At 30.9% G+C, this 13,366-nt stretch overlaps 1 protein-coding gene across 3 annotated transcripts in view; it reads left to right on the plus strand.

Moving 5' to 3' along the window:
• Window positions 1-13,366, plus strand: part of LOC115880227 (WD repeat-containing protein on Y chromosome) — a 43,591-nt gene that overhangs the window by 29,336 nt on the left and 889 nt on the right. For 2 of the 3 annotated variants that reach the window (XM_030897382.1, XM_030897383.1), the window contains 5 exons: window positions 1,237-1,518; window positions 3,759-3,887; window positions 7,065-7,182; window positions 7,456-7,627; window positions 8,135-8,332. In XM_030897382.1, coding sequence (XP_030753242.1) covers window positions 1,237-1,518; window positions 3,759-3,887; window positions 7,065-7,182; window positions 7,456-7,627; window positions 8,135-8,332 — 899 coding nt within the window. Of the gene's footprint in view, window positions 1-1,236; window positions 1,519-3,758; window positions 3,888-7,064; window positions 7,183-7,455; window positions 7,628-8,134; window positions 8,333-13,366 lie in introns of those variants that run through there. The other variant, XR_004049827.1, reaches the window with a different exon arrangement.

Below are 13,366 nucleotides of genomic sequence, written 5' to 3' on the forward strand. Positions count from 1 at the left end.
GTGCCAAAAATGGGTGAAAACAATTCAGTCTAAGGGATGCCAAAAAGCGCGTTCAGCAGGACAACCAATCGATGGCACATCGCTCACTTATTAACTTGTCCTGATGAACGCGATCATTGTAACATGCGAATCATAACGACAATTTGACTCGAAATACCAAGTTTGTGGTACCAAATTATTCATAAAAAATACTTTTAACAAATATGTTAATGAGCCAATTAATTAATAATTTTTTTTTTTTCATTTTTAGAAGTCTAAGACATGAAAAAATAATACGATCATGATTCTTAAACGAAAAGCCGATTTTTAGCGAAGGAAAGAAAATTAAAATCTTCTCATTTTTTTAACCTTCATGAAATATGTCACTTACTAACAATCGTCAGAAAATATTTTTATACTCCTTTACAGTCAGGAATTTTTTAGAATTTTTTGAAGTGGTGGAACAATATGAAAAAAAATATAAAACCCAGTTTTTTTCTAAAATCTTCTGAAATTATTAATGGTTTAGTTGCAATTTATTACATACAATGACATCAACAATGAAGACTATTTTATTGTTATTGTTACCTAAAGAAGCGAAACTTTAGAGGAATAATTGCTGATTACTGAAAATCCCAGTAGATGGCGTTATATTGGGTCAGTTTGACGCGAATTTTACAAAAACCCAGTCTTTACGTAATCATTGCGTAGCAATATGATTGATGTTTTCTGCGCACTTTTTTAAATTAAAAAAAATATAAGTTAGTTAAAACAGAAGATTTTAGAAAAAAACTGAGTTTTTAATTTTTTTCATATTGTTCCACCAAAAAATTCTAATAAATTCCTGAGTGTAAAGAAGTATAAAAGACATTTTCTGACGATTTTTAGTGGGTGACATATTTTACGAATGTTAAAAAAATGAAGATTTTAATTTTCTTTGCTCCGCTAAAAATCGGCTTTACGTTTAAGAATCATGATCATATTATTTTTTCATGTCTCATTCTGCTGAGAATTAGAAAAAGAATCATCATTAATTAATTTGGAATTTTACTATAAAAATAAAATTGAAAAAACAGGTTTTTTTGAAAATCTCGAAACCGTTCGAGTTAAAGAGCTAAAAATGTAGGTGAATTATTTTGATTCGACACCAAATCGATCCCTGAGTGCGAGTCAAAAAAGCCGCGGGGGTAGATTTAGTATGTTATTCCGGCAATACTCTTTACTCTTTACAACATCCTTTTATGTATTATTTGATAGGTGCCAGGGTTATGAGTCGAAAAGGTCGACTATCCACCGTGTCCCTGCCCGAGGAATGCTTTAGCTTGCGCAAGCTGGCCGTGCACTGTATGCTGTTCCTGAGCGCGAGAAAAAGCGACCCGCAGGTGGGCACGTTGCTGGTGGCCCTGGAGAACGGGGTTATCCAGGTGTGGAACCATCACGTGGCCGGTGGGTTCATCACTTCTTTCTGGGCGGTGCACAAGGCCGGCGACTACATCATTTCGATGACCAGCGACGACAATAACGAGTTTCTCTTTCTAGGTATGCTAATAACACTGGGGAACAGCAATTTTGTTGACTTGGATCTGTGACCTGTTTTTTACTAATTTTTGGTCTCTGAGTTCAAAAATATTCACAGTTTTTCTCTATTACGTCAAGTTTTTAAGCTACAACATACCCCTCCTTTTACCTTAAAAGTGCACATACAAAGGGAAATAAGGTAAGATCTGACCAAATAAATTAGAATATTTTATTTATACAGAGGTTAATATATTAAAAGTTAAATTGTGTTTATACGAAAAATAATAAAAAAGGATATTATGGTAAAAATTTCCTCTTATGGTTTTTCCTGGAGTGTTCAATTTGTGGGCATTCCCGCTTGATGCCCTAACAGTAGTCAGCCATCATACTGACATCCCATCTGCCTTGATATCGCGCCTCCATAACCTTCAGATCTTGGTGAAATCGCTCGCCTTGTTCATCACGAACAGCACCAAGATTTTCTGGGAAGTTAGCAAGATGGCTATGTAAAAAATGCACTTTGATGCTCATGTTGTAACCAAGCTTCTTAAAGCTCTCCAAGGGTTGTTCAACAATTTCGATATAATTCGAGGCCCGTGTATTTCCTAGAAAGTCTTTAACAATACCTTTGAAAGCCAACCAAGCATTCCTTTCAAGTTCGGTCATTGTTTCAGTGAAATGTTCATCTTTAATGAGTTGCCTAATTTGTGGACCATCAAACACACCAGCCTTTATCTTTTCATATGACAGGCTAGGGAATGCCGAAATTATATACTTAAAGCAATCTCCTTCAATTGACAAAGCTTTCACAAATTGCTTCATGAGACCTAGTTTTATATGCAAAGGCGGAAATATAATGTTTTTTTCTGTCAACAAGTGACTGATTTTAAATGTTTGGATCACCAGATCTTAGGTCAGATCTTAGCGGCCAGTTCGATTGCACCCAATGCTTCTCACGAGGTCTGTTGTCCTACATGCACAAAAAACACGGATACTTGGTATATCCGCGTTGCTGGCCAAGTAGGAAACAGACCATTTTAAGGTCAAGGTGATTCGCATTCAATCCTGCGAAGCGTAGTCGCATGCACAACAGCTGTAGGGAAAAAACTTGACGTGATAAGAAAAAACTAAATACAGTTTTGGAATTAGCATGTCAATTTACTTATAAAACAGCTTAAATATCGAACTCAACAGAAATTATTTTTCAAATTGTTTCCCAGTTTAATGTTAAATAGATGTTAACATTCTATAGTTTATTATTGTTATATTGTTTATTGTATTGTTTTTTTGTTGTTGTTATTGGTTGTTGTTTTTATCATTTTTTGTTGTTTTTTTAATGTTTTTATAGTCCTGTTCTAGATAACCTCTATATCTTTATATACAGTATGTCCCCGTATTGTCTTTATTTATTTTATTTACAAGAGAAAAAACTTTTTTATTATTGACATTTTGAGAAAAATGCATTCTTCATAAAAATGTTTGCTTATTCTAAAATGGTTAATCCCGTGATTAGGCTCGACCGCCACATCGTTGCCCACTTTTACATATTTATTTTAATCAAAATATTTTAGAAAACAAAAATGAATTAATTATAAATATACAGGGTGAGTCTTAAATACGTGCAAATATTTTCAGGGCTGGTAGATCTCGATAAAAGAAACATATTTTCTCTCTACCATTTTTCAGATAAGTCCAAAATAACCGAGTTATTTAAGTTGAAATTAAAAGAAAATGCACGATTTTCAACATAATTTTTTAGCGAAAAAACCTCATAGACATGTTCCTGGGGTCGAAATATACCACCCCTGAAAATGTTTGCACTTATTTAAGACTCACCCTGTATAAACAGTTATTATTTACATCAACAAAACTCACCTCTTTAAAGCCTTATTACCGCTTTCTTGTTCCTACAAATTTTTTGCAATGGCTGTTAAGCTGCTTTGGCATCTTGTATACTTCGCACTACAAGGGGTTCCAAAAAGAACAACTTTCGACTAAAAGGTTTGTTAGTAAAATATTTTAAGCTTAAAGTATCACAACACAATTTACTTAAAACAAAAACTCGTAATACAAAATTAAAGTGTCAAAATGAATCAAAATGTCAGGAAATGAATCAATAAATGTGGCAACTTCACATATTTTACAGCAGAGTTACCACCTGAATCACCAGCGGGAAGGTTATTTGGAAAAAAAAAAGAAATTACCTATAATAGTTTAGAAATAATTACAATTACTTACTTACACACTATATCTGTTTTCAGGAACGACAGCTGGCTATATAAAAACGTGGCTCCTAAAAAATTACTGCGTGTTACCAGAAGACATGGAGCATATTTGTATGCCGAAGTACAGACTTATGTTTCCTTTCATGTGGGGAGATAGATTTGTAGGTAAAACCCTTGTATATGATTTTTTAAAGTAGCTCCACCTAAGACGTTTATGGATGTAAAGCACCAGATGGCGGGGCGTATTTCACAGTCTTTTACTAGAGAAAAATATTTTTTGTTACTCTGAATTTTGAAGCGGCCAATAAAAACAGAGAAAATAAAAATCGATAATTTTCGGACTGTGCCAATTGGTTACTAATCGACCAGATACTTTTTGTCTATTAGATATGCTATAAAAGCTGGTAATTATACAATTCGACCATTGTAAATACCCGACAAATTCCGCAAGGCCGACGAGGTCGATGTTTTTCACTGATAAGAAAAAAAAATGTTTGTTTAGATAATTTTCGAGATATTTTTTCTTTCTGAATGCACATTTTAAAGTATTTTATATTCTTTGTCCGCTTGATCTATTATACTGGTCGCACGTATCGAAGTTTTATTTCTTGTAGTTTTAAAATATTTTCTTGTTTCTTTGTAGTTGTAATGTAAAATTAGATTAATTTATTAAGTTTGATTATAATGTTTAGTGTAGACTACCAGAAGAAATTTAGTAGTGTTTTTATATTTTATTTTGAAGTTAAGTAGTAGGTGAAGGGGTAATTTGGTTAATTTTTCTTTATGTTTGATTAATTAATAAGTTTGATAATTTGTTTAGTGTAGAATACAAGAAGTAGTTTGTGTAGTGTTCTTGTAAGAGATTATATTCATTTATTTTGTAGTTGAGTAGAAGGTGAAGGTATTTGGGTATTTTTTTCTTTTTGTTTTTCTTCTAATAATTATTGTAGTAGTTCTTTTAAATATTGTGATAGATACATTATAATCTTCCTTCTACTTTTCTGGTAGTTGAATATACGAAAAAAATCTGATCAAATTTATTTTAAATGAAATTAATCTAGTCTTATTAATTAATCAAATTAAACTAGTCAAATAATATTAATTGCAATCAATTATTAAAAAATATTAATTATTTTGGAAAATAACTTTTGAAATGGAGTATTATTGATAAAATTTAGCCAATTTTTTTTACCCAGTAGCGTATTTCAATATGATCTTATCATTTATCACTGTATAATAACTTTGTTGTGGCAGAAAAATATACCAGTTAGTTTCAAAATATTATTTTTTTTTCAAACGTCACAAAAGTATTAATTTTTGCGACGTGATTGACAATATAAAAAAGTCATTTTAACGCCTAGGCATAAAAGTAAAGCACTTTACGCCTAAGCATAAAAGTATGAAAATATATTATTAAAATGACATAAGTCTCAAATTCAACGAGCCGTAACCATAGTTTCTCGATATATAATTACTCATGGTACAAAGAAAACTTGAAAACAAGGTATGGTCGATAGCGTCTCCAATTTCGTTCAGTTTGCGCATATCGCCTGTGACGTCATATGCCATACAACAAAATATCCGTATTGTTCAATTGCCACTAATAAAAAAAGACCTAAAATAGGGAAGAATTAAATAACCCCTAAAGTTATGTAAAATCATCGAGCTGGACATTTGAAAAGTTATGACACATTATACACATTTATTATGTGTCATCTGTTTGAAAATTTGAAATTGGCGCGTGGAGCTTGCCGACCAATATTGCCGTTTATCACCTGTGACGTGGTGACCACCTGCGCAATATCATACCTTGTTTTTTTTGTATCATGATAATTACTTACAAGGTATGAGTTTTAAATATTTTTATATTATTTGGAACGTTTGAAATTGTTTAAAACATTATTTGTGGCGTTTGAAAAAAATAGCATGTTCTATTCGGAGTAAAAATGACTTTTATGCTTCGGCTGTATGTCAAACCTACAGTCTCGCAACGAAAAGTGTCATTTTTACTCCTAATAAAACAATATACTAGAAAGTTTTATGGTTTAACGGGCTTTGTGAGTTAAAACATAATGATATTTTCAGTTTTTATAATTCTTGATCGAAAATAAACGGCGTGAAAATAAGATAGCTATGAAATGAAGATCGCTGTCATTTTATATGTAAATTTATGTGGGAAATGTCGTCGATCGTCATTTCCCTGCCAACTGGACGCCGTTTTTTTTTTCATATTGTACAAAGTTAAAGCAAACGTGACTCTGACCATGTTTTACGCTAAGAAAGATTTATTTCGTGTAATAAAGATTTAAATGGTGTATTAAGTACATAATTTTTATTTAAATGTCAAATAATATTATTGAAACAAGTGCCAAGTTTTATTTTTAATTAAGAAAAAAATTAATCAAGAATGTATAAACGTTTTGTTTTCAAAAAAAATTTTTCTTAAATTCGTAAAACCTCAATTAAGAATAAAATGATCGAAGAATGAAATAAAATTTTATAGCCCTGGGTCAAATCGAAATAAAGTAAGTGTATGTAACTTTTTTTAAATATTAATAATTACCAGTAATTAGCATTAATGTACCAACATATTGAAAATTGTTATTTCTTTGTTAAATACGGTTTAGAATCCTTAAAATAACAGCAAAAATAATCGAAAATCGACAATGAAATAATAGTTTTGTTTAAATTTCTTAATCAGCTGAGCCCTATTATAGTTCGCAAAAATCCGAGCTATATTATTACATTACTCTGAGGGAAATACGGCAAATAATCGATATTTTTGACTCCGCCCCTAATCACATGCTTCATTCCTTTAAAGCTTTACGATTTGTTCACCAGAGGCAGCACATTTTGTCAAGAGGTTGACCAACTTTAAGAATATACAAACAATTTCAATAATAAAAAGGTAATAAATAGTTAACTGTACAAAATGAAGTCGCTGTTTTAGTAATTTTGGCATATACTTAACGCTCTTCAAATAGTTTTAAACTATTTGTTATTTTGAAAAATCATTTTCGTTGTATTGCTGTAAAATCACACTAAACCAAAATTATTGTTTAAGTGGCTAATTTATTATAGCACACCATTAACTATCATTCTGTAACCATGGCAGATAAGGCTATATTAAATGTTAAAAGAAATTAAAGTGAAAAAAAACAGAAACTACGAAAGAAATAATTTTATGTGTATTTAAAGCAAATCGAAAATTTACAGTTTACACATAATTTTTCAAATATAAATTATTGCGTAATGTGTCTCTATGGGCATCTAATGAAATGGAATTTTGCTCCAAACAAATGTAATATATTTAGTTCTTCTAATCTATAAACAAATGTTTAGGTCGAGCTCGAAGAATGATAGCAAATCAACCATTTCCAATACTGCTCAGTAGCTATAAAGGTCATTTTATGCCCGTCTCTGGTTTGACATATATTGAAGACTGCCAAATCCTGATAAGGTTAGTTTAAAAAACACGAGAACACACAAAGCTCTGCTATGAAACCAACAGTATTGTTAAGAAACTTAAGTTAAATTTGATATTGTATGTACTCGTTTTTAATGATTTACCTAATAAAATGTTAACAATAAAAAACTGGCCGCTACTTTTGACTGCAGAACTTTCTATTGACATTCATGTACTCATAAAATCGCTACTGACCTATGTTTTGATTTTTTGCCTTTTCTTTGACTGCATAGATATGATATATAATTATATCTTATATTTTATCAGTTGTAGTGCAGATTTTAGTGCTAGAATGTGGACATTAGGTGGCAGATATCTCCAAACGATCGGAACTTTCAAGAAATGGAAGCTAATTAATCCTGAAACTAAAATTCCCGATGACTTTGAGTATTCTATTCCACCAGACATAAAGAGAGTTGGAAGTTCGACAACTTTAAGGGTATATATTTAAAGTTTTATTCAAATAATATATATTATTCAATAAAAAAAAATACTTTTTTATTCTTGTTACTGTATATACAGAGGAATAAGAGAACGGAGACTGTATATACTATACGTATTTCTGTAGGATAAAAACGGTATCAGTTTTGTTGTTTGGGCGGGGCAAAAAGAGACCACTTGGACATGACCGGATAGATAAAACTTCAAATAATAAAAGGAAACAATGATTAAAGCTATTATTTCCTTGAGCTAATGTAATATGATTGTGTAATTCAGTAACAGAAAACAGTTATTAAGTTATATGCAACGGTATGACTGATAATAGCTAGGAACAAAAATTTGTGATTTACAATACCTTTTTTATATAACACAAAAGCTAAATGGTATTCCATACTTGGATAGTTTCCTCTACTTGTGAATGTGAGCTTTAACTAGTATTTATCAACATTTACTGATTTTTAGCTTTTACTGTAACACAGGTATATAAAATATATATCCTTTGAAGGTGCTGTGTGGAGGATCATTCCCCAAGAGACTCACGATCAAGCAATTGCAAAAACAAGCACAGAAGGATCTTATCCACATCGACCACAATAAAATCTATGGAACTCGACTTAGAGATCCAATCCTTGGTCATCATTATCATATCCCAGAAAGGACTACTAAGCCTAAGGAGATTAAATTTGATACAAGCTTTCGTTATGTAAGTATTTCTGGATGTTAAAACCAAGCATTATACTATTAATTAATAAAAATAATATTCATATTATTTTTCCAATACGGAAAGTTCTCCACAGACCATATATATTATTTTGGTTCGTTTAATCAGTCAGCTCTAAAAGGAACGACATTTTTTGTTGGACAAATTTTTAGTAGCAGGACAATATGTGTAAATGATCCAATTTCTACAAAAAATATGACTTAAGCTTCATTCAAAACGTCGAAATCAGTGGAAAAAATTAGTGATTTCAATAGCGTAGAAGTTTGTTCCTCTAATTTCAATGTAAGCATTCAGGACGTCAAAATTAGTGGTAGTAATTAATTAGTAGATACTAATATAATTTTAAAACTAATTTAGAACATCAAAATTAGTGGAATAAATTAGTGGCTTCAATTATCCTTTATACTTTTTAGTTTACGGTCATTCACAATGTTTAAAACCACAATTAAAATTAATAGAATATCCTAGGAACAGCTTGCGTTAGTCAGTTTTATCCATACAGAAAGCCTAAGTTAAAAGTTTGATAACTTTTTCTACTAATTGAAAATGTCTACCACTGATTTAGACGTTCTGAATGCTTACATTGAAATCCATACAGAAAGCCTAATATTTAGCTTATAAAACAATCAACTTTTGATTTATAACCACAATTTCTCATAACGGAAGATAATCAATGGCCAAAATGACATTGTAATGAAGTCCGTATATTTTTTTTATTTAACCTGTTAAATGCTAGGCGTGAACATAAACCGAACACGGCACGATAGCTCGGCGTGAAAGTATAGTCTATCCAACGAGAAGATCCTTGACAGTGAGAGATGTGTCTGTCATTTTAATTTTAAAGTAGTTTATTTTATTTTACAAAGAAATAAGTTGGTACAACTGGAACGCATAGCAGGAAATTATTATATTTAAAATTTGACTGACAAGTGATTACTTCAAAATATTATGAAAAAAACTGTATAAAACTGAAAAAATGTAATCGAGTTATTTAATTTATTAAAAAACAGTATGTGTTAATACAAAACAAACAAGAACAAGACACCACATACCAAGAAAATATAAAAAAGAACTATTTCTTACTTTCAAGCTTTATGAAACTTCCAGCATTTATGATTATATTTATCAATATAACTTACGTACAAATACAAATTAGTAATATTCCGCAGGAATAAATAAAACAACATAAATAAAACAAACTATTTTAGTATTAATAACACTTAGCAAATTTTATAGGTACCTTAAAGGTTGATTAATTAACTTTAATCTTAATTTTTTAAACCAGTACATTTGGCATTACTAAAATCCATTATTTACGTATCGTGTGATGTCGACATTTTACAGCTACTTCAGTTTTTAGTATGTGTTTAGTATGGTCCTTCTACCATATTCGAGATGCACTTGTCTACGACGAGATGGTATACGAACTTTAATGATGGTAACTTTATTGGTGTATAAGACTTTTTGCCTGGGCAGCGTGTATTAACCATAAACTGTGCTCTGGGTCTACAGTTAATTTTCACTCGATTTTTCCTCCAATTGACTTCAAAAGACACAAAACACACGTAATAACACGAATCAAAATGCATCATCTTCCAAAAGATGTAGAAAAAAAATTATATATTAATACTGCGCTATTCTCTTATAAAACGCAGGGTATTTGACAAAACTGACAACAGTTGACACAAAATCATAACCTCTAATTTGCCAAGACTTTGACAAGCGTCAAAAATCTAAAGGCGAGTTCATACGGATCGGCGTCCGTTTGTCGTTTATCGTTCCGTCAAACCAATAAAATTGAAATACGATCTGTCATTTTTGAAATAAACCAATAAAACTGGTTAAAAACAACAAGAGACGACGCATGACGGATTTATATTTAAACCCATCCATATTTAACTTAAAAATGATTAGAAACTTTCTTTAGTAAAATAAATAGATTGGTATTGGACGTCATCTGCTTTTTTTCTGTCATCGTCTGTCGAAATCTTATCTGAGAAAAAAAAAACAGAGTATACTTCGCTGGTACACCGAAGAGCCAGGGTTCGATCCTGCCTTGGGACCTAATTTTTTTATTTTTTTATCGTTAGTATTCTCATGGTAAATGTTTAAATATTTGTTTTTTTATCACCAGGACGGATAGCGTTTGTGATACAGTATGTAGTATAATATATATACAGTATGAACCATACTGTATATAAGTAGAATTTGATATGTTCATTTGTTTTGAAGGATTATGGTAACAAATAATTCTTAGACAAGCTTAGTATGGGTTATTTTTATTTTTAGAACTGTTATGATAGTCTAAAACTGAAAAATATTTTTAATACTAAAAATTATTTGCTGATAAAATTGTGTTAAATATTTCGTCGATTTGCATGGAGACGTTGAAGTTTTTTTTTGGTACAAACAGCAAATGGTTTTTTTTGTAGGATCGACGGGTAAAAACCGTTTTTTTTACTGTAAGGAATCTTGATGGGTCGTAGGACGATGGTAACCGAACGTGGTTCGTGGTTCCCGACGGGAAAGATTATTTAAGCGACGGGAGCGCGAAAACGGGGTTCTTCCTGTTGAGACTAAGTACCGGTAAACTTTTCTAAGTAAACCTCGCGAATCTGATCCGTTTTTTTATCAGCGCTGCTGTAAAAACCGAATTCTTGAGTTTTAAAGTAAAAGTACCGTATCTCCGTTTTTGATTTTAAATAAGTATAAATCATGGTCGCAGAGATTTGATTTAAAATAAGTCTAAACCGTATTTCTGATTTATGAGTATAGTTAAAAACCGAGCATTTAAGTTTTTTTATACCTGACCGTGAATAGACAACCAGACCGTTTCGTTTTGATCCGTCGCCGATTTTCTTAAGTTTTCTTTATACCTGACCGTGAATAATTAGTGTGCCTGGATTCCGTGCTGCTGTAGGCGATTCAGAAAACCAGACCGATTCGTTTGATCCGACGCCGATTTACTTCAAAAAAAGAGGTAATCACATTCTTTCTTTTTTTTTGTAACCGCCAGATACCCCATCAGAGTTCTAATAATCACAAATTTTAGTTTCAGCACAGTAGAGTTGTTTTTTATTTTATTTTTATGGTATAAAATTCTTTACGGAGGAGGAGTTAATTAAGGTTCCTCTTTGATTTTACCATAATAATAATATTTCTTATATATCTGATTTATTTAAAGATGCATGTGAATATGTATTGCTAGTATTTTTCTATTTTATTTATTTGAAGATATTGAATTTAAATCATATGAACTTAATTATTTGCTATTGTAATTAACTGATTTAATTTCTCTGTGTTAGATTTTGCGATATTTCATGTTTTAGTATTTTCTTCATATTTCATTTATTTGAAGATATTGGATTCATACTTAATTTATTTAAATAAACCTCGTTATGGAATATATTCGACTTTAACTGGCTTTTACCCCATTTCCCTGGATTCTCCACTGTAGAAAAGCTACCCGTATTGGCCGAGGTGGTCTCTCAAACACTTTAAACTTCGGGGGTGGCGCCCGAGAACAAAAAGACCGACTGTTAGGCGTTAGTAATAGCTCGCTAGGAAATAAGACTGTTACAACATATCTCGCAAATTTTGAAGTATAATCAGTGGGAAAGTTAAAAGTTTGATAACTTTTTCTGCTAACTGAAAATGTCTACCACTAATTTTGACCTTTTGAATGCTCACATTGAAATTAAAGGAACAAACTTCTACGCTAACTGAAACCACTAATTTATTCCACGAATTGCGGGGTTCTGAATGAAGCTTTATACTTTCTACTCTTAAAAAATTACGATCATTTACAATGTCTAAAAAAATACAATAAAAATTAATAGAATATCCTAGCAACAGTTGCCGTAGTCAGTTCTATCCATAGTGAAAGCATAATAATTGTCTCTCCAAAAAAATCCTTTATGGGTATTTCGCCACTGCATTGCAAGAAAATCTACAAAATAAAATAGTTATTTTTTGTAGACACTTCTGCGTTAAACCTAAACGGACACTGCTTGTCAGAAGTTATGTTTACAGTTATACAAATTTGCCTAAAAAAGAAAAATATGCTTAACGTTTCGGAAAGTTTATCTCTTTCCGTCGTCGGAAGCAAAAAAAAATACAAAGAATAAAGAAAAAAATTATTTAAAATATTTAAACTCAATTATTCGAGAAAACTTTACTTTTTTAAAACAGATACGTCTACAAGAAACCGTTGACGTTCTATTAAAATGACATTATATCAAGTTAAACTTCAAAATTAGCAATTACTACCTGATAACAATTACTTAATAAGGTAAAACCAAAAAGCCCAAACTTTCTGTATGATTATTTTTAAATTTTACGTATGTTATGTTTATTTATGTTATGTTCTTTAAAATCATAGAAGCGATTGCCATACATTACTAACATCTACAGATGCATGAACTATAGGTTTATTTTTATTAGATTGAATTAAAAAAGCCTCTTTTATTTTTCTTTTAGAGGCTATCGCTTCTTTCATTATAATTTTGGCGTTATTAAAATTTATTCTGTGCCCTGTGTCCCATGAATGCTGACAAATTTTAGATTTGTGAAAATTACCCTTTCTTAAATAATCTTTATGTTCAAAAAAATCCTTATGGGTTTTTCGCCACTGCACTGCAAGAAAAATCTACAAAATAAAATAAAAAATAAAAAAAACAAGAAATGTAATATACCAAATACTCTGTGAATGCGATAAATTTTACATTGGTGAAACATCTAGACCCTTAAATGTTAGAATTAAAGAACATAAAGATTATTTAAGAAAGGGAGATTTTCACAAATCTAAGATTTGTCAGCATTCATGGGACACAGGGCACAGAATAAATTTTAATAACGCCAAAATTATAATGAAAGAAGCGATAGCCTCTAAAAGAAAAATAAAAGAGGCTTTTTAATTCAATCTAATAAAAATAAATGTATTGCTCATGCATCTGTAGATGTTAGTAATGTATGGCAATCGCTTCTTTGATTTTAAAGAACATTACATAAATAAAC

Source organism: Sitophilus oryzae, unplaced genomic scaffold (genome assembly GCF_002938485.1).
Source record: "Sitophilus oryzae breed Bouriz unplaced genomic scaffold, Soryzae_2.0 scaffold_1620_pilon_pilon, whole genome shotgun sequence".
In the NCBI taxonomy this organism is placed as follows: Eukaryota; Metazoa; Arthropoda; class Insecta; order Coleoptera; family Curculionidae; genus Sitophilus; species Sitophilus oryzae.